Source organism: Trichoplusia ni, chromosome 3 (assembly GCF_003590095.1).
Source record: "Trichoplusia ni isolate ovarian cell line Hi5 chromosome 3, tn1, whole genome shotgun sequence".
Taxonomy (NCBI): Eukaryota; Metazoa; Arthropoda; class Insecta; order Lepidoptera; family Noctuidae; genus Trichoplusia; species Trichoplusia ni.
Window position 1 is genome coordinate 9,792,396 of NC_039480.1, and position 21,334 is coordinate 9,813,729.

Here is a 21,334-nt window from a genome sequence, read left to right on the forward strand (position 1 = left end):
TATTTCCATTTTTTTATCAAAGTTCACCTTTATTAAATAACCAAACAAATGGGGTAAATCCATGTCTGTAAATTTTCATCCGACTCTAAAATGGAGAGGGTTCTCCATTCTCCTCTTTCTTTTTACCTCAGAACTTCGGCTTGTTTATTTATTATTTTTTCAATTAACGTGTAATTTTCTCATTTGGCCACATGCAAAACTCCTACAGTTCCTCCTCAGTTCGACTCGCGATCCCGCCGCGTCTGCTCATGATTAAGGACTCCGGTTGGGTCCGAAACTAGTCGGGCTACCCCGATAAATACGCGTGAGTAAACCATTACATCATTTAATAATGAATCAGTCTCAGTATAGTTATTATAGAAACTCCAAAAGTTTGGCTAAGTAGATAGTTCTTTCATAATCGGCTGTAAGTACTAATTTCTTTTTAAAACAATATTGAAAATGTTTCGTGGCAACCCTGTCTTCAATTTTATCAACATTTCGTTGTACAATGAGCTATTATGGCAAGTTCACTCCGCAAGGCTTCAAAAACGTCGCCGGCAGCGCGAGATCTATTGTGAGCAGTTTATTTTGTCACTTGCTTTTCAAGTGCTCCATAAACGTTGAAATCTACAGAACTGCTCTCGAATGAAGCGTGGGAAATGAAGGTGTTAAATGTTTAAGTCGGATTTTATGAATTAAATCGGCTTTAATTTTTTTTTCTAGGCGGTCTGATGAGGTAGTCAAATACGCGGGGATGAGACATGGCAAAAGATAGAGAAGTCTATAAGAGAAATTGGGACGCCCTTGATCTAAAACGGGCTTTATAAAAAAATCTACATTCGTGGCCATATTTTCCGATTTTTCTGAGAAAGATTCCTTGATTACTCTAGACTATCAGTGAAGTGGGTTTTAAATGATCAGTAAAGTGTTTCTTTTATCGTCCTGTAAGATGTATCTGTACTATCTATTGTATTAGTGCCCACCAGGGTGTACCATACGACACAAGATTGCAATTGAAATTTTTAGCAGAACTTTTCGCAGCGAATGTTTTTCTATTGCTGATTTAACAACAACTGCCAAACATAAAAATCAAGATAAAGAAACGATTTTTACAGTCAGCAGTTTAAAAGAAACAGAACAGATGTACAAAAACCCCAAAATTGTTGTACTGTTTTTTCCTAGTCGTAATAAATTTAGTTAAAGAATTAATAGTGCTTAAGGATTTTAAGGGCAGAAAACATCTGTTTCGCATTAATTTGTTAAATAAATGAATTAAAATAGATTTTTACTTTACTCAGTTATAATTCCTACCATGCGTTTCAATATAAACTGCTTGGATAGCCGGTGACGAAGTCATGGTGTCTTAATACGGCACAGATTTCCGAGATAGGCATCCTATTACCGAACTAAGCCTCTCCAACTTCAACTCCCAAAATAAAGGGCTATTTATTTTGTAAATTCTTTCCGAGAACCAGAGTTACTTCTCATCTATAATACAATCAGTCTCAAGTTAATGTGAAGTACATTTAAACTAAGTTTGGTAGTTTCTGTAGCGTGGACGTAGCCAGAACAGTTTTGTACGTGCCGTTACCGACTTACAAATTAACTTGTGTATTCTACGTAACTCTACAACTTTTTTAACCTTTATATTGCGAATTGATCATTTCTTTTCATGTATTTAAGGATTACAGAAGCTCGATCGTTATATTTGAGACTTGTGGCACGTGTTATGGCAAAGAGACGCTTAGTAGATTTTCAATTAATGAGGGCTATTAAAATTGGTATTTTTTTTAATTTTGCTTCATCGGAGCAACGATTTTTTCTTTTAGCATTAATCAATGCAACAATAAATTGCGTTGAAGAAAAGAAATTACAGTTTAGAGTCTATGGAGAGCTCTCTTTCCCGTCCGTAGGCTTCAAATCGGTTCGTTGTGTAGTGTTAGCGTGTAGTCTTGACTGAATTCTTATTTCCATTGTATTTCATTACAAATATTCCACTTTGTAGCGCTTGATGTGTATCAGATAATAACGATGATATCGTCTATGCAGTGATATGCAGTGCAGATTTGCCAAAGTATCGGAAAGCAAAAACGGAAAAGGAAAAGAATACGAGAATTCTGATAATCAGTCAGTGATGTGACTATACTAAAAAAATAGTCAAAAAATAAATTTAAAGCGTTCCTTCACATTAACTTTAATCACTTAAGTCTAACTTTAATAAGTTGGAACGACTTGAACAAAAAGATCCGGTAACTTTACCGTCCTTTATATTCAAGTTAAGTAATAAATCTAAAAATATCGTTTTACCTAATTTGAAAACGTGTACGACACGCGTTTGAATAATAAAATAAACTTTTAATATCAAGAAGTTTACGGTATAAGGTAATCTATTAAATAGATTTTTGATATAATATGTTCGTCAACGTATGTAGTTTTATTAAATTCTTTAAATATGTTAATGGATTTGAACGATGATTACTTATATATTTTGCCTTTGCATAACAATGACAGTTTAATAATACGAGTATATTCAGTGACGATACTTCACAAAAAAGTTAAACAATAATTTTAATAACATGAAAAAAGTTTAAGGTTTTACACAAAAAAAAATTTGTCAATTTAAAGTACGGAATTTGTTTCTTTTGATAAAAGATTTCTGACTTTTTTTGTATGATCACCTCAAAAGAGGTTTGACAATTTCGATATTTAAATTGGTGTACGTTCGAATATTGACAAGACATTCATTTAAATTCTGCATCTTGTCAGTCAAGTAGTGCACTTGAAATAATGAAATATTAATAATTTTATTTAAGTTAATAATATAATAAGCCATCATGGGAGGGTAAGTACCTTAATTTTTTCTTTATGTACGAGATATTATTACATTTTTAAATTTTGTAAAAAATATACATGTTTAGAATGACTTAGGTATTTGACAGATTTGTTAACAAAATCCTTGGTACCTATCCTTGTGAGCTATTTATTTATATGATTTATTAAATTGTATCATTTGTATTTCATCCCAAATACGAGTTTTATCTGCGTCGCAGCGCTTTCTGCGTATATGATAAAAAAAAATAGCAAAACAATCTAAATATATTTTTTTTGTTTACAGGTTTTTATCCGGGCTTTGGTAAGTTATGGATAGCAAACTATTATATTGTAATGCTACTATTGTATATCATAAGGTGCTTTTTTAAGGACTACTCTAGCAGTTGACCAGTAAAATACTCTTTGAGCCAACCACTCTTGTTCGGGACTCACGGTTTTTGCTTGGTACAATCGTCTTGCCTTACGCGGTAGATCCCACTTCTTCAAATATTATTAGCTGTAAAGCCTGGTCGTATTATACTATGTAAAATATAATATGTGCAATAAAATATTGTTTTGATTTACAGGAAAAAAGAAGAGCCCCAAAAGAAGCCAATAAAAGGCATCGCGCCAAGATTAAAGAATATACTTACGAACAACTTTAGAGGTATCATAGGATGCCTCGTGCCTATAGCAGTTTTGTCATGGCAATTTGAGCGATACGTTGTAAGTTAAATCGTACTTAGCTTATGTATCTACCGAGTCGTACACTGGCTACCGGCCGCAATCACAGAACGCCATTTGCACTTTTCATATATTCCTAACCTTAAGGCACTTGCCATTCGCCCTCTGTGTCGCGACCTTATCGTCAAATGATGGAATAATGTTGTCCTACGACAACATTATTTTAAAAATATATATGTGGAGGCTTGTTATTAGCAATGTTTAAGATTATTTGTTTACCCATATTATGTAATTAGTCTGAAAGCCTTCTTTAAAAGTAATAAAAAAAAAACTTTAAAACTAAGACCAGAAGCACCACATGGTTGAAACACTCAGTGCCGTCATAGCAATATTCGTGAGACAGCTTCATAATTGATTCTGTGGAGCCTTTTAGGGCTGATGGTTACCGGGGCAACGGGATTGCCCAGGTCGTGGCCCCGGTACACGAAAGGCCAAAGAAGCACCGGTGGGTTTTCGTCAGTAGAAGTCTGACACTCCCTTCCGCTCAATTCAAAAAGCACTGAGTCATATGATAATTTCTCATTCGGAATAGAAAAGATAAATGGGTAATAAATAAGGCAATGAATCAGCAAGCAAGAGAAAACTTGAAAGTTTCGCTTTGGATATAACTGTATATATATATCCTGGGACAACTCACACACAGTTATCTGATCCCAAGCTAAGCAGAGCTTGAGTTATGGTAACCAGACAACTGATAAACTTACTTATATATTTCTAAATACATACTCTAATATTATAGATAAATTACACCGAGACACAAGAACAAATGATCATGCTCATCACATAACATTTGTCCTGGGCGGGAATCGAACCCACGACCTCCGGTATAGCAGTCAGGGTAGTGACCCTGACTGGTTAGTGAACCACTAGACCAACACGCCCGTCGAAACTAAAATCCCACAAACCTTTATATTATTGGATAATTCTAATATAATATTATTTGTTTCCAGCCCAGCAAGAAGGTGTCAATAATGTGGATGTGGATTATCTGGTTCTTTCTACTACAACCGGTTTCTGTTCCGGTCTCTGGTTTGATTCCAGTATTTTTTCTGCCTATGTCCGGATGTATGAGTAGTGCGCAAACTTGCGAGTGCTATATGAATGTAAGTATACGCCTAGATTTAACCGAAGCAAGCACGATATAACATCTCGGACACACCCTTCAATGATGATTCATAATTAAATCACGCAATTTAATAATCACGCGTCTTTATCGCGATTGCCCGACTAGTTTCGAACTCCTTAATCATGTGCTGTCTCGGCACTTGTCTAACCCCGCGTTTATTACTATTTCAATAAGGACCCAGACGCATAAAATACTTGTCGAATTTGTCTTTCCAGGAAAACGTAGTTCTGTTCCTGTTAGCCAGTATGCTCTTGCTTGTTTTAAACAACTCCGGAATGGATCGCCGCATAGCATTGTCGTTTTTGTGTTCTGGAGACGCTTGCCAGTTTTCCGCAAAAAGGTATGTGGTTATTTTCGTTTCGAAGAGCTTAAGTGTAGGATCAGTAAGTTTGTCGCCACTTATAAATAGTAACTTATATTGTTTAGAGGCCTGCATTTGACCATATTTAAGTAAGCAATGCCTGTACACTGTACCTGTAGTAAGATTGGTATTGGTATTGGTAAAATACTAAGTTGTTTTGACAAATTAATTGAATTAACTAATTTTAAATGTTGACAGGTTGATTTTTAAAGCCAGTACGGCAGCCTTCTTCCTTTCGATGTTCAGTAGCCGATTGATTGCGACCGCTACCATCACCCAGTACGTGACTCCAGTGTTGATGTCGTTAAAAGTAAGTTCACCATGTGACTGAACTCAATGACTGCACGGATAGCTGAGTGATTAAGATCAACATGCCGAACCCATGGCGTCCATGAACGTACCCGCGTCGTTGTGTGATCCACGAATGTGATTCTGTTGTCTGTGTGGTGACTTTGTGCACGTGTCTTGAATGTTTGTGAAACCTCCTGTGACACAAGAATTAGTCCTATTATCCTAATAGTATATATACATATGCGGCGTGGCCAGAAATCGCAAAGGATAGAGGTTTCAACAAATGGGGGAGGCCTTTGCCCAGCTGTGGGATAAGAAACAGGCTATATATCTTACAAGTTTGTACAAATAAATCTAACTTTATGTTAAATGTTCCAGTCGTCTGCCAAGAAAGGGGGCGCGGATCCGGACTTCGATGAGATGCGATACATCCTGAATAATGCCATCCAAACGGCTTCTGGGATAGGTACGTCATTTAAAGATTTCTTACTTATACATTACTAGCTGTTACCAGTGGCTTCGCCCGCTATAAATCTTAAATGTCATGGTAACATCAAACCTATCCATCCTGTGTTAAACCAGCTTATAAACTATCTGTATCAAATCTGTGTAAGATTTCGTTCAAATCCGTCAGTGGTTTTTGCGTGAGAGTATCAAATACGTATCTAAATCTTGCACGTTTATAATATTGGGCGATATACGAAGTTAGACTGAAAAAGTTTAAATGTAACCTACCGTATCCTGGTAAATGCAGGAAGAATCCTCGTGATTAGTTTAGCCAATGGTATAAGTAAGTGAAAATATTTGGTTTCAGGTAGTGTCGCAGTAGTTCATTCGTCTTACGCCACGTTGGTATTCCGTGGCATTTTTCACGAGTAAGTACTATTTGTTATATGCAATTTATTTTTATGAAGATCGATCAAGTCCTTCATTACTTAGTTTTAATCCATCAATCAGTGAAACTTCAGAAACGAGTCGTGCCTCCTCGGCTCCTATGCAAACTGCCTTGCTGCAACGTATTTTTATACTGTTTTTGTAAATTAAAATATTCCCTATATTGAAGTACACACTAAGCACAAAATAACATTGTAAATATTTAACGACTTTTATACAAACGCAATTAAGACTTTTGCGAAAAGTTCTTTCATGAAAACGTGTAAACGTTTGAAAAAAAAAATCTCTTCATAATAAGTAGTTTAGATGCAGCGTAATATAGAATAATGTATATTACGCTATATCTCTTATTTCATTCTTCATTTGAGTCATGATAGGTTTCAATAATTCGCAAACTGGAAGTTTTTTTTTCCAAACTAACTGAATATTAAAAATGTAACTCAAATTGCGTATACTCTGTGCGAAATTTCATGGAGTTTTTTACCTATGAAAAGAAGGCGGTACGTTTACTCGCGTCATCACGTCTTTTCTCGCGCTGGCAACTAGGTGAAGCGCCTTGTAGGTAGGTACTGATGTCTCAAGTTTCGTCCTTTGCCGGCATAATAATAATTAATAACTATGTGTTAGTTCTAGTACAAGTCCTACGTACAAGTTGTTCAAAGTTGCATTTTTTTAAATGTTTAATAATTTCGTAAATATTAACGTTTATAAAATTTTAATTAATTTAATGAAATTTAATATGGAACTGTATGTGAGTCAACTGAATGTCACCAATGAAGCATCAGCTGAATATTTTTTATACATACATAGCATCTACATAGTCAGTGTAGTGTACAGATAATCATTGGTATTAGTCACAAAGAAAAACATGACTTTTCAGGGCACCACCCAGAAAGAAGGAGTTCCCCGATATTTTCAACTATCTGCAATACTCGGCATTTGCTTTTCCCGTTGCCTTCGTTATGTTTGTTTGCAATTTCACATATCACATGATGCTAGCCAATTCGTAAGTTAATCTTTTAATGATTTAAAGTTCTTTGATTTTTCTCTGTCTGATTTCTAATAAAAATTGGTTGTCAGGGTTCTGGGGAAACCTATGACGGCTGGCAGTATGGCGGAAGTGAGAAAACAGCTTTTGAAGTATCAGGCAGAGCTACCTCGTAAAACAACTCTACACGAAAAGGTTTTCTTTTAATTTTATGTTTAAAATTGGTATAAGTATTTTAAAGTAGCTGCTGTGTCACATTAAGGGTTTAATGGTTTACTCATGCACTTTTGTCGGGATCAAACCCGACGCTGGGTCAGTTCATGATTAAGGACTCAGGTCGAATCCGAAACTATTCTGCCTATCCCGATAAACATGCGAGAGTAAACCGTTACTTACTAATTGACTGTCACCAAATACATTGAGAATACAACTGTTTGTAGGAACGTATTTATCTTAAGTATTGTTTTAATAGGGTATTTGACTAAATCTAATAATATAAACTATATTTCTGTATAATCTACTATAGGACTATCCGTCAGAACGATTTCCAAAAAAATATTGAATACGTTTATTTTATCACATTAAAGAGTAAGAAAGATAGAGCTAAAAATTTCGTAGTGAGGCTAAAACATTACTTGCTGGTAAAACGCGTACTGGTAAGTGACGTCACATGAGATTTCAAACCATTGTATCCACTTCACTTTTTGCTTTGCAGAAAAAATAAAAAACATACGTGCCCAATATTTTTTGAAAATCTGACGGACGAAACAGGTTTTTTTTTGTCAAATACCCTTTGTTCTTAAGAGGAGCTCGTGGCTAAGCTATAACCGCATAAGTGATTCGATCACAGGTTAAGCTATGCTTGACGCGGTTGGTCAGTAGATGGGTGACCATCTTTGTCACAACGAGTTCCTCCGTGTTTCGGAAGGCACGTTAAATTGTGGGTCCCGGCTGTTATTCCTACATCTTTGACAGTCGTTACAGGTAGTCTGAAGCTTGAAAAAGTCTGACAGCCAGTCTAACCAAGGGGTATCGTGTTGCCCAGGTAACTGGGTTAAGGAGGTCAGATAGGCAGTCGCTCCTTGTAAAACACTGGTGCTTAGCTAAAACCGGTTGGACTGGTAGCCGACCCCAACCTAATTGGGAAAAGGCTAGGCCAATGATGACCCTTTGTTCTTAACTATTTTACATAATATTTATTTTGAAATACCTATTGTATTGAGACTCATCACAATACTTCACTAACCATTTCTTTTTCAGCTTTCGGTCCTTAGTACTATACTTTACCTGTTCGTTTTCTTCTTCCGTTGGAACCAATGGATTGACGGATGGTCTGAGTTTAGAACCGATCCGTACTCTTCCAACATACCAAGGTAAGACCTTTTTTGCTAGGTGATCTGACAGCGGGATTGTCCGCATTAGGTTAGCAAGGGTTACCGCGGCTCCCGAACATAAAGGGCAGGAGCATGGGTGGGTACAAGTGGCTACTCAGTAAAAGTCTAACACTGCCTTCCGTTCAATCCAAAGCGGTCTTTTGATGATTACCCACCCGAAAAAAATGGTGATTATATATATTATCTTCTTAATTATGAAGAGGACGTCATTAGGAAGCATTTACATGGCGGTTTTTTTTTGTTTTCCTCGTTTTCTGAAACCATCGTCGCTGAAGCCTCCTGCAGTCGTTTGACGTAATAGAATAGAATATTCTTCATTGTACATTATAGAATAACACCAGTAAAATTAACAACGTGAGTCTGCACGCTTGAAGTTCAGTTATACCAATATGTTTTCTTCGCTGTTTTTTGGCATGCGGTAATTAAGTTGTAACTTGTTTAAGTATGAGAAAGAAATCAGTGTGAGTCAAAATTTTAATCTACTTACTAACTTTGAGATGTCACTCAATGGTCATAGTTTACGTCTACGCTATCAATGACCATATTTTGGCGGAATCGAATTAATGTTGTCATGTGTTTAAAATGACGTCAGAAGGCTCTTGACTACCCCTGTTTCAATTATATCGATTGCTTTGATTAGAAATAAAACGAAAATCAAAGTAAGTAACAATAAGTGCGTACTTAAAAACAGTTTTACGTGGAACTGTGTCGCGATCCCGACTCATGCGATTATAAAAGTAAAGAGAAATGGGTGTTTTGGGTTTTCCGGAATGACTATTTTTCCTAAAAAATATACCTATTACTTATTTGAGATGGATCGGAAATTTAATTACTATTATTTGCAGAATAAAAGACGCAACGACGGCCGCTATATTCGTGATTGTATTACATACAATGCCTAAAAGCTATGGGTTTTTGAAATACTTGGATGCTGAAAGTAAGTGTGCCTTATACATTTTATCATTCAATAGATTTAACACTCTGGTCGAAAACTTTTTTAAATTGAAATTAAGTAACTATAAATGCAGAAACTATTTTGTTGGTATAATTATTTTTGTGATCTTGGCTGACATTAATATATTTTCCCGTTTTAATATAGTTTGGCCTTTTGATGGTCAAGCAGTTAGTGGCCCTGACTGCCATACCGGAGGACTTGGGTTCGATACCCACCCAAGTCGAATGTCTGTGTGATGAGCACGGTTATTTGTTTTGTCTAGGTGTAATTTATGTATAATACATATGTTTGTATTTAGATATGTTTATGACTCTAGTACTCATTATACAAACTTTGCTTGGTTACTTTAATTTACTTTTCCGTTGCTTTTTGTTTTAGAGAAAAGCGAACTTCCTCCTTTGAAAGCGGAATCAGCTATCTTATGGTGGCGATTTGTTGACAAGAATACTAATTGGGGCTACTTTTTGGTATTTGGTAAGTTTTCAATAGGTTTTCTCAACTGCAGGTATATTACCAGCAGAAGTTGGTGTGCCAGCCTGTTTTAGACACATTTTGGGATGGGTGTTGGATTTGTTTAACAATACTAGGAGTTAAGCCTTTTAGTAACCCTCGACGCAAAATCATCAGCGAATCATGAAATCATGAAAATCAGCGCTGTGACTCTGTCTCTCTCAGGGTTGCAGCGTTAAGCTGAGCGACGGCCGTATTGCGTGTTTGCGACGCATATTCTTACCTTAATGTCTCAATTTTGTACAATTCGTCCTTATGTATTTCTGGGTCACAAGCACGTAATAAAAGTTATTTTCTTTCTTCTTTCTTTTCTTTCTTATAAGTTTGACGTGTCTGTACATGGCACCATAGCTCCTGAACGGATGGAGCAATTTTTATTTTATTTATCTAATCACTCCCGCATTAAGGAATTTATTCCTTGTGTCGCTGGGGTTTTAACCCCACTCATGTCCTGAATCGAGGTATATTTGTGCATGCGACTTGTTTGTTTTATGAACCGCGTTCCACAAGGATAAAATTACATGCGAGGCAGTGGACATAAAAGAATGTCTATTTTACAGGATGCGCACATGCCATACTCAATTCGGCTCGAGACACTGGCTTGGGCGAAATTATATCGGAAAACTTTGGAACTAGCTTTACTGGACAACCTTGGAACACATCCATATTCCTAGTGGTCTTCCTAACGTCGCTTTTATGTAACATGATGACGGCGGCGGCGGCCTGTGCTGTATTCTTGCCATTTGTCATGTGTATGGTAAGTCAAAATATTGAAGTACTAGCGGTCGAACGCGCCTGCGCCTGCGTAGTGTGTATCGTTGTAATGCATAATTCGTTTATTTTTAAGTCGAGTAAAACAAACGCTATGTTACTCCTCATCCCTCCCAGACCATGTGTACAAAGTTCCATGATGATTGGTTAATAGAAACAGTACCATAGCTTAAATGAATAAATAATCAATATTTAAAGAAATTCGAAACGGTTTAATGACGGTTTACTCACTCGTATTTATCGGGACAGCCCGACTAGTTTTGGACCCAACTGGAGTCATGAGCTGACGCGGCAAAGAGTCCAACTTTTGAGTGGCGAGCAATCCCAATTAAAAACGTGTCAGTGAACAGTTATGAAATAATTATAAAGTTTAAATGAATGCTTTTGCTTTTAAGTTTTAAGCACGGCAAATTATTCAATAATACACATGAATCTTATTGATATGGGAGTTCATATCCGATCGTATTTTCAGGCCCCCGGTGCGCAGTTACCCTGGCCGAATAAGGTGTACATTGGCGCATTGGGTGTCGGAGTAGCATCCTCGTTTGGGTTTTGCTTCCCCTTTATGTACACTCCCGCTTATTTTTGCCACCATACTGGAAAAGTGCCTATAAAAAAAATGGTAAGAGTTAATCAATGTATCTTGATTCGGATTGTATTGTTGCGTTATACGTAAGTCCATCCAACACATGATTGCTCACTTTTCCTACGTGTACAAGCAATAATCCGGGGAGGTTTCAAGTGTTTATGGCAAAGCAAGAAGCTACATGGCCGCTATTATCGAACCCTTCATGGGATAAACGTTGGTTTGGCTTACACCTTACCTGGTTCGTCGGTCTCTTTAGAAAAAGCAAAAAGCCTTGAATATTATCACTCACCCGGTAGGTATTGAGAGATCTTTAAATTTTGTCTTTGAGATTACTGCAGCAAGTTATCTTCATCTTCCTGCCGTTCCACTTCATTAGGGGTCGGCGCAACGCGTTGTTTTCTTCTATTCTGTCCTGTCACTCGTTGGGCTATCACAAAACTCCGTTTCTATACCTAGACAAATGCCCTTTCAACGTTTCAGTCACGTGATTAAATAGCATGTAACATTATGTCAAAAAGCAGCGTACAACGTCCCATAACTCCTCTGTTACAGACTCTATTTGACAGTTAACTATCCATCGAATAAACACATCTGGTTGAAAATCGTACAATCTGCCCAACTAATAATGAAATAGGTTTATTATATTTGTTTTTATTTTTCAGGTTAAATATTCTTTTATAGCAGTTTGGATATGCCTTATAATTTTATGGCTGGCCTTGATATTGTGGGCCCCATATTTGTTTGACCCTGAGGACGATGGTATACATTGGACGATTGCACAAGGAGCTGGAAAGATAACAATAGCTGAACCAACTGAACCAGAAGCATAAAAGAAGTAACAATAGTACCAACTGATCAGTCTTGTCCACAAAAAATGGTCAAAAATGCGTTAAAAAGAATTGTAGATCATGCAAATATACCACTAATGATCTACAAGCTAAGGGTAACCGATACTTTTCGACTATTTTTCAAGGCGTCTTTATGACCTCCGCCAATTTTCAGCTCTACTTTCGTCTGCTTTGACTAGACTACGAAGAAATGATTGGAATGGTGAAAAGGTGTTTTGTTTTTGTTATCTCATGTAGTCAGGATAAAAGGTCGGGGATTTTTTTTTTATTTTGTGTTAAGGATATTCATTTTCAATGGGATATTTGGTTCGAAGGCTTATTGCCATAATGGGAGTGATATTTTTTTTTGTTTTTGAAGTCATCCCGAAAATTAACTTTACACTATTTTAAAATTTGAATCAAGATTTTATGTAGGATTTGTGTAGTTCAGAAATACCCAAAACTACATACGATAAATGACGATGGACTGTGATATCCTTCTTGCAAGAATAACATTTTTAAGATTTGAGCTTTGATGTAGTATAAATAGAGTACTTTTCCCCGACCTATTATTTTAAGATTTTATTTTAATTCCAAACTTGTTTTGTTGTACTGTTAGAAAACTAAACTGCATGAAGCCTGTATTCCCAATTCTAGTGTTACTCTCTGGTCTCTGACGTCATTGTTTTCCTCGTGACCAATTTTCCTAACAGTCTCCTTCCGATTCTTGCTAGAGGAGAAAACTCTAACAATTATTTTCTTGTCCATAAGGATATTTCACAAAAACAACTGTTTAGTCTGTCAGACTGATCCAAAAAAAAGTTGGATACGATTTTTTTTCTTTTAATTCGAAAACAAAAAATTAAGGGGATAGTGGTTTAAAGTCTCGCGTGACGTCACTTACCAGTACGCTTTTATTAGCCTTACCTTTTACCTTCAATGTTTTTTGGACTGCCTGACGGTCTATACAGATTTATTTTACTTGATTTAGGGCTGATTTTTCAATTGCCAGATAACTTTTATTCGACGAATATGTTTGACGATTTGACAGCTTTTGTATAGAAAATATGTCAAACGGCCATATTAATTCCTCAGATAAAAGTTTAGTCAAATACCCTATTGATATCAACTGACAAAGTTGAAAAAAACATCCAGACGTCATCAAAAATGGCAGTGCTTGAGGGCATTATGCACTAGAGGTACTTAACAGGCCTTTATAGGGATGGGCTACTCAGCACATCACTAAGTTTTACTTTGCTAATTCTTGTACGTAACGACAGATTAGATTAACATGTGTTTGTTTTGTAACTCTATGTAGTACCTACTTATACATTTCTGTTATGTTAATAAGGTTTTAGTTTAATAAATAAGTTTGATCTAAATTGCGAAGGTCAGTTTAATTTTAAATGTAACATTTATAATAAATGTTTATTTCAAGGGCTTGTGTGTTTTTATTTGTCTATGCAGCCGAATTAAAATTATTTGATTTGAATGCGATGCGGACAACATCACAGATACCTAATATACATTGTTCTGAACCCAAAGTAAGTTGCTATAGCACTTGTGTTATGGAATTCAGATACAACGAAGGCACCACAAATACCTAGACCCAAGACAATGTAGAAAAGTGATTTTTTACATTGACTCGACCGGGGATAGAACCCGGGACCTCAGAGCTAGTGACACCTTGAAACCGGTGCGTACGCCCCTCGACCGCGGAGGTCGTTGTTACGGTCATGAAACAGACCAAGTGACCAACACAGTTTTTTTCGCATTTTTGGTGTGATATCTTAGTTTTATTATTCGGTACACGTAGCCACTTAGCAACATTTTATTTACTTTTAACGCGACCGAAAGGACAGAAGTAGGCTTTTAGTTTTATGATTTAGAGAAAATACGTGTTTATTTGATGTACGGTTTTACTGATAAAGGTAATTATAAGAGAGCAAACATTGGTTATGGTTACCAATTTAACAACTTTTATTTTTAATATTTTGATCACAGTAATTCTCGCTCTACACTCAAATCTGTGACACGCCGCGCACAGTGAATCTGGCGTGGCGACACCTCTCGGCTAACCGTGCATGATAAAAATAGCAGCAAAACACTTTGACCTATCACCTCATCATTTCAGGACACCTTCATATAAGGTCAATTGCAAAGAGAATCTACTTCATGTTACACTATGAGAACTTTTTGAATGCACGCCGTTATTCGGTCAGCTTAATTTATAAATTCGATAAAGGTCGAGTTTCTGAATGCAATATCCGTACAAGAGTTCGAGAATTGCCCGAGTAAGCTTTTGAAATTCAATTTTTGAGAATTCTTACTCCAATTCCAAACGTATTTCGGGACATGATGTCGGTTTCGAGAGGCCTCGTACTTAGTTTGCTCAAGCAAATCCCCGAGGAACGTCCTCATAGTGATGTACGTAGATCTACTAATATTAGTATACTTTATCGATTATCGTTCGATAGTACTAGAGCAAGAGCCCTTGGACGCCAGACCTATGTTATTTTTTAAAAGATGAAAGTTTGCCAGCGGATGTTCCCAACATAGGTAAGAACAAAGGACGATTATGAAGTTTGGGTCATGGTGGATTTGGCAGGTAAACGGTACGAAAAGTGCCAAAAAAATCTACCTAAAGTCAAAAGTGCCTCGCTGATTAGGTTTAGTCCCTACTCGGTTTCTTTCCCTTTAAAAAGAGGAATTATCTGATGATTACCCACTCGAAAAAAGGAAGATATAAAACAAGGTATTAACACGTCACTAGCCTGTTAAACCTCGCTGGCATTGCGTGAGCAAGCATCGAATTGCACTTATTCGGTTATATCGTAGACTCGGAAATGCTGTTAGTTAGCCATTTTGTTTGTCTTGCACGGACCCTCGTAAACTTACTGCTAACTTATTTATCAGGATAGCTAGAGTTCCCTTTCACCGTATATTTATATTCTGTGGTAAAAGCCTGGGAACTTCTTGTAAAACCTATTTGGTTCTTAAAGGAAAGTTTTTGTGTATCCTGTTAGGAGTACTTGTGCAATGTTTGTTTTAACGGCAGCTAAAATACATCATGACATACAGCCTAGTGATGAAGGACGGGTATACAGTGGAGCCTTAGTATTGAGGCTTTCGTTTTAACTTTAGATACAAAATCCTTAAAAAAGGATTGAACTTATGTTCGCTCAATTTAACTACACCTTAATATTTCATTTTTGTACCTTACGAAAATTTCGTATTTAAACACTTTTTAAATCAAAGTCAGAGGTACTTATGTATTGCATTAATATCTCTATACTCTGAACTTAAGTGAGGTTGTATCACGAAGTTTTAGAAGCAAAAACTTAATACCTAGTTTTTTCAATCATACCGATTTTCTTTTCTTTTGTTTTCTAAGTCTTTATAAATAACACGTTGTGTTTTTGTACACTGGCTGATGTTTCAAGTATATCCCAGAAGCTAAATAATAAATAAATTATACCATTAAAGTTGGTAAAGGCGCTACCAGTAGGTATACGCCTTGAAATCACATATCTAATCTCGCCATGAACAATGCTTACTTGCAAAAATATAAGCCTTATTCCGTCAAAGCGGTCACGTTGACCCCAATTGCAATAAAGCCACCCTTATTGGGGGTTTAACAGATAAATAGATAACAATAAATCGGTTTTCGTCGTGAGTGTCCTTTCCGTACAGTTGATTAGAGTCCCATGGGAGTACCTTTATTAAGTCTCAGTTCTTTGAAACGTGACGTGAACCTTATTTTCATGTGCTATAAGGGCTAGTTTACTGTATAAGAAATACTCTGATAATGGACCTTGTTACCTAACCTAGTGATTTGTCTTAAAGCTGCACTTTTTTGCTTCTTTTTGTGTGATTGATGTACAAACTGGTATCAGATTGTAGGCCTATGTCGTAAGTCGGATTGTCTGAAAGAGTTACCGCGGTCCTGTGTATAATAAGCAAAGGAAGAGAGGTCGATGGAATTTAGTCAGTAATATAGGCTGACACTCCCTTCCGTTCAAGTGGGAGTTATTTGATGATTTTTCATTTAAAATAAAATGGCCTGTGATGCGGTTTAACACTTGTATTACGAATTGCTGCTTCTTCTTTAATTTATCTTTGTAAGTGGATTGCGAATACCACTAAACTTATTTCTAACATCTTGATGGCACCCTGAATTGTTTAGATTTACAAAAAACGAATTACAGCTTTATATAAATAAATTCACTTAAAACTAAAAATTCGTAAAATCAAAGAATTCTTGACAAGCTTTTAAAAATTACTGCACTGTTCCTTTCCTTGGAGAAACGTCGAATCGAAAGCCCCTGTTTCACGTGTTGATATCGTTCAAAGTCACGTTTTGGAAACCTACCATAACCATTTAAGGAAGTGCTACTGCAGTTGTGCGAGCAGGACGACAATACACGATGTAGAGCGCCGTCCCATGTCCTCAGCTACAACAGTATTACTTAAAGATGTGTTGGTAGGCTGTTGAATCTTACTGGAACTCCGAACGATGGAAAGTGCATTAGCAGTGACAGTTTTCGAGCTGTGATAAAGTGCCAACAAATGGGTACCACATTTATGTGTATACGTGAATTTTCGATTTTATTTCATGTTTAGGAAGAATTTAAAGTTACGTATTCTAAAACTCAATTTTGATTTTAATCGCAGCGACGCCTCTGCGGACAAAACGATTGATTTACATCTGGTTATATGCTACTGTGGGATTTCTGATTCAAAAACTTGTAGTAAGCCAGCTGCCTTCACGTCGAATTTCATCAAAATTTGTTCTGGTATTTAAGAGTAAAAGATTTACAAAAAAAATAAGAAACCATGCAAACGTGCGATTTTTAAACCCAAAATAGAGAAGGCCATTATATCGATTTCATGTTGACACTAAATCAAACAACAAACAAGAAAAAACCTTATTTATTTATAATTTATTATTAGATATTGTTTTAATTATAGGTTCAAAGTAGTCGTCAAGCCTATTCAGACAAAACCAAACTCGATTAGGTTGTGTTGTTTAATAGCAGAACACCTTATTTCCTCCTTTATTAATGAACATTATGAAAATAGGTCATATTTTAGTACAGATTTTTTTTATTTTTATATTTATATTTCGCAGCTTTTACACAACGCCATCTAGTCTCAAACGAAGCAGAGCTTGTATTGTGAGTACTAGACAACTGATAAACATACTTATCTAATATATAAAATTCCCGTGTCACGATGTTAGTTACCGTACTCCTCCGAAACGGGTCGACCGATTTTTATGAAATTCTGTATACATATTGGGTAGGTCTGAGAATAGAACAACATCTATTTTTCATACCCCTAAATGATAAGGGTTGCTCACACTAAAAAAATATATTTTATTTTTTGGACGAAATTGTTTGTTTTTAATTTTTTTATAATGTGGCATCAAAAATACATACAACTAGAAAAAAAATCGGCAAAACAACGTTTGCTGGGTCAGCTAGTATATTTCTAAATACATACATATTATGTTAGATAAATTACACCCAGACACAGAGCAAATGATCGTGCCCATCGAACCCATCGATCGTGAATCGAACCCACGACCTCCGGCATAGCAGTCAGGTTCACTACCCACTAGACCAACAGGCCAGTCAAAGTACAGACAAGATGAAGTTAATAAATGTTTGAAAAACAAAACAAAAGAAAAAACAGTTGCATGTTTTATATTCTTGCATCTATTCTCACTGGCTTCACCTCCAGCTATCCAATCTCTACACGATTATTTTACTTTTATTTAATAACATTGTCGTAGAGATAATGAGAAAGCTTGCTGGTGCCATCAAGAAACAAGGCTTGTAGAGTAATTACTCGCCAACATTATTAAAACCGGTCAAGTACGAGTCGGACTCCCAACATGGTTTCGTAACCAAAAGACTTAAGAAAAAATTCATAAGAAAGGAGTCACCTATCGGATATAATATGACTGTGCCAATTGTTATTAAATGATGCAACGATTTACTCTCGCGTATTTATCGGGAGTACCCGACTAGTTTCGGACCCAACCGGAGTCCTAAATCATGAGCTGACGCGGCAGGGTCGCGATTCGACCTGTATTATAGAAATATAGTGCTAATTGTTGCATTAACTTCGATTTAAATTATTTGTTGTTACAGCCGTAACAGATACAACTTATTAATAAAGGAACTTTAGCTAGACAGAGAAGATTCATTATTAAGGTTCCCTTTTGGATACGGAACCCCAAAATTGACATTTTAATCAACGTATTTTATACGCAGAGTGAAAAATAAAGCTCTCCTTGATCAATGGGTGACATGTGTTGCGGCAACGTGGCAACATTGTGGGCGAAAGCAAATATTTGCGCTGGCAACACAATTAACTAAGCTTTGAGGTAGAGCGGCGTTTGTCGGCCTTTCCCCGCCATGTTTTTCGTTTGACTATCGAAATAGTGATCGGTACCACACAAACATATTCTTAGCCTCACTCTTTTCTATTGAGAGTTACTGTTAAAGATAGGTACTCAACCAATAAAGTAAAATTGGCAGCAGCAGCTCCTAGCCCCGCTCAAATATATTGTTATACTTGTTTTACTGACTTGGAGCTGTAATATTCATAAATTTGAGCCTTTTTATTGACTCTATCGATAGCCGAAATGGTCAAAGCACTAATAGGAATGACTATTTAATAATATTTTTTATTTATGCTATTTCTGTCGGTATCTGATTTTCTTAAATCACTTTTTGATTTAACTATAAATTAAACGTATAAAGTTAGGCCTGTATATGTTCCATTGTTGGGACAACGACTTTTCTACAGGGATCGTTTGAGCATTGATCACCATGCTAGCTCACTTTGTGGCTCACTCACTGGGTTGGCGATTTCGTATTCCGATATTTGGAATCCAGGTTTTGTCGCGATGTTTTTTTTTTCACCGTTTGTCAGTGGAGGTTGAGAATAAATAAAAAAGAAAATAATAATTATAAAGGCACATTGCTCGTTGCATCCGATGGCACCTCATGCATAAAAATCCATGCATAGAAACGTTAAGCCACTGCAACAAATTTAAACCTCAAAACGTAATTACTGTAATTGTGCATGAATGATCCTTAATAACGTTTATAAATAAACTATAAAAAATCCCCAAACCAATACTGACATTCATCAAACAATTTTTAAAACAATTTGATAACAGAGGTTTCACTAAAAATGGGTTAATTTTCCCAATTTATTACAACCACAAACACGACGCGGGTACAAGGGTCGAAACCGCTGAACCTCCCTTATTTATATTTTACATTTTAAAAATATACTTATATATTTATTTAGCTGTAACATTTTAACATCGCATGTAAATTCAAAGTCCTAATTAGATTTATTATGCTTATAATTCAAATCACGCCTGCCTAACGAGGTTGAGAAGACAAAATATAAATCCGCTAGTCACTAACACGGTTATCAAAAAGGCTTTATAAATTCATATCACGGTTCCTTTTAGAAAATCAAAACACATGTTGCCCGAAGTGTATTTTTGCCTCGTCCAAGCTCTCGACCTTTCCTATAATACGATTTACATCGCCCCGGGGACACAAACTGGTGATAAAGGACGAACAGTATAATACGAAAGTGTTAATATAGATTTTGAGAGAGATATTTTTTTATAATCGACTCCCGCACTTAATTATTTAATCCTTACGTCGCGAAGAAGGGGATTCACTAACATTTTAGTCACATGCATAAGTCACCTATACTCAAAACAAGTATTCTTGGATCACAGAAAATGAAATGTCCTAAGTGAACCTATGACACGTCAGTACAAAATTTATTTAAGAAATACTTTGATTCCTTTCTAGAAATAGTTTTTCATTACTATGAATATAATTAATTCTTATACCTATACCTACAAAATAACCATGGTCTATGTACTCACGCTGTCATTTTTTGAGATATTTTCTTCAAGTATTTTTCAGAGTACACTGGCTTAGATAGACCGTACTAAACATTAAGGAAGTTTTGTAGTTAAACTACGGATACTAAGTGAAAAGTAAATTGAAATTGATAGCCGAAACTTTACGTTTTAAACTTTTCACATTTGTTTACGTTTCACGCTGGTTCAACGTTTGTTTTCGTCGACCAAAATGAATGGACATGAAATGTAACGTTAAAAAGTAGGCCTATCTTCTACCTATCTTTGTTTTTGTACTGCCAATTATCAATTTAATCAGTGATTTTTCCACAAACTTTCAAGTCAAACACATATTATAGACACCGAGACTCAGACCAAGCATTCGTGAATCACACAAATGATCGTCCTACCTTTGCATCGAACTCGCGACATTTCGCGTATAATGGTTTTTTCGAGATGACCTAATACTCGATACCGATCAGCACTATATGTACCCATAACTTTCAGTATATACTTCATATGTTGGTAATTGATAAAATAAATACTGTTTTAACGTAAACCCAATCTTTCTTCATTATTAATGACGCATATTCATACCTGACATGTGATTATACAACATAACAAGTACCTCCGTGTTCGACAAGACATGTTAAATGGGCGGAACACCAATGTGGTTTAAAAAGCCTGAAGAAACGAACGCCTGATTCTTAAAAATTTGGCTTATCGTACAAAACTGTTATTAGTACGTCAAAATTCATGCGTTCTTAGGGTCCCGTATCAAAATGATAGAAATGAAACCCTTATCTAACTTATAGTCGGCCACAGCTGCATCGCTGAAAATCATCGCGGCGACACTGTCTCGCATAGGGTCGCTGCATATGCTGAGCGAAGGCCATTTCGCGTGCTTGTAACGCATATTTTTTTATCTTGTTTTTTTTGTTTCTATTGTTTTAGCATGTATATTTGCTTGTCTGTATTGTGTCCTATATGTGCGTCATAGCGGCGAATAAATGCTTTTTCTTTCTTTCTATCCAATCTGTCCGTTAGACAATATTGTCTGTTACCAGACTACATCCCATGAGCCATTTGAGCAAGTCGGTTAAAATTTTCAGCACTTTAAAATCAAAATCGAGGTTAAGACACCTTCTTTAACCTACTTGCACGGAATCCTTAGAATCACCACGC

At 36.2% G+C, this 21,334-nt stretch overlaps 1 protein-coding gene across 1 annotated transcript; it reads left to right on the top strand.

Annotated features, from left to right (window-relative positions):
• Positions 1–2,709: 2,709 nt before the first annotated feature.
• On the top strand, positions 2,710–13,055 carry LOC113491844 (protein I'm not dead yet-like). The gene is made up of 16 exons (XM_026869016.1): positions 2,710–2,824; positions 3,098–3,115; positions 3,381–3,519; positions 4,488–4,640; positions 4,879–5,003; positions 5,223–5,334; positions 5,694–5,781; positions 6,130–6,190; positions 7,090–7,215; positions 7,290–7,392; positions 8,458–8,570; positions 9,437–9,528; positions 9,925–10,020; positions 10,617–10,813; positions 11,300–11,449; positions 12,079–13,055. Exons 1-16 carry the CDS (start codon positions 2,817–2,819, stop codon positions 12,244–12,246), a joined length of 1,749 nt encoding a protein of 582 aa, XP_026724817.1. The 5' UTR covers positions 2,710–2,816; the 3' UTR covers positions 12,247–13,055.
• Positions 13,056–21,334: the final 8,279 nt, after the last annotated feature.

Bases quoted from the DNA above. Each gene is read 5' to 3' on its own strand.
- LOC113491844 (XM_026869016.1), top strand. The intron at 4,641-4,878 runs GTAAGTATACGC...TTGTCTTTCCAG, and splicing joins CTTGCGAGTGCTATATGAAT to GAAAACGTAGTTCTGTTCCT. The intron at 5,335-5,693 runs GTAAGTTCACCA...TAAATGTTCCAG, and splicing joins CAGTGTTGATGTCGTTAAAA to TCGTCTGCCAAGAAAGGGGG.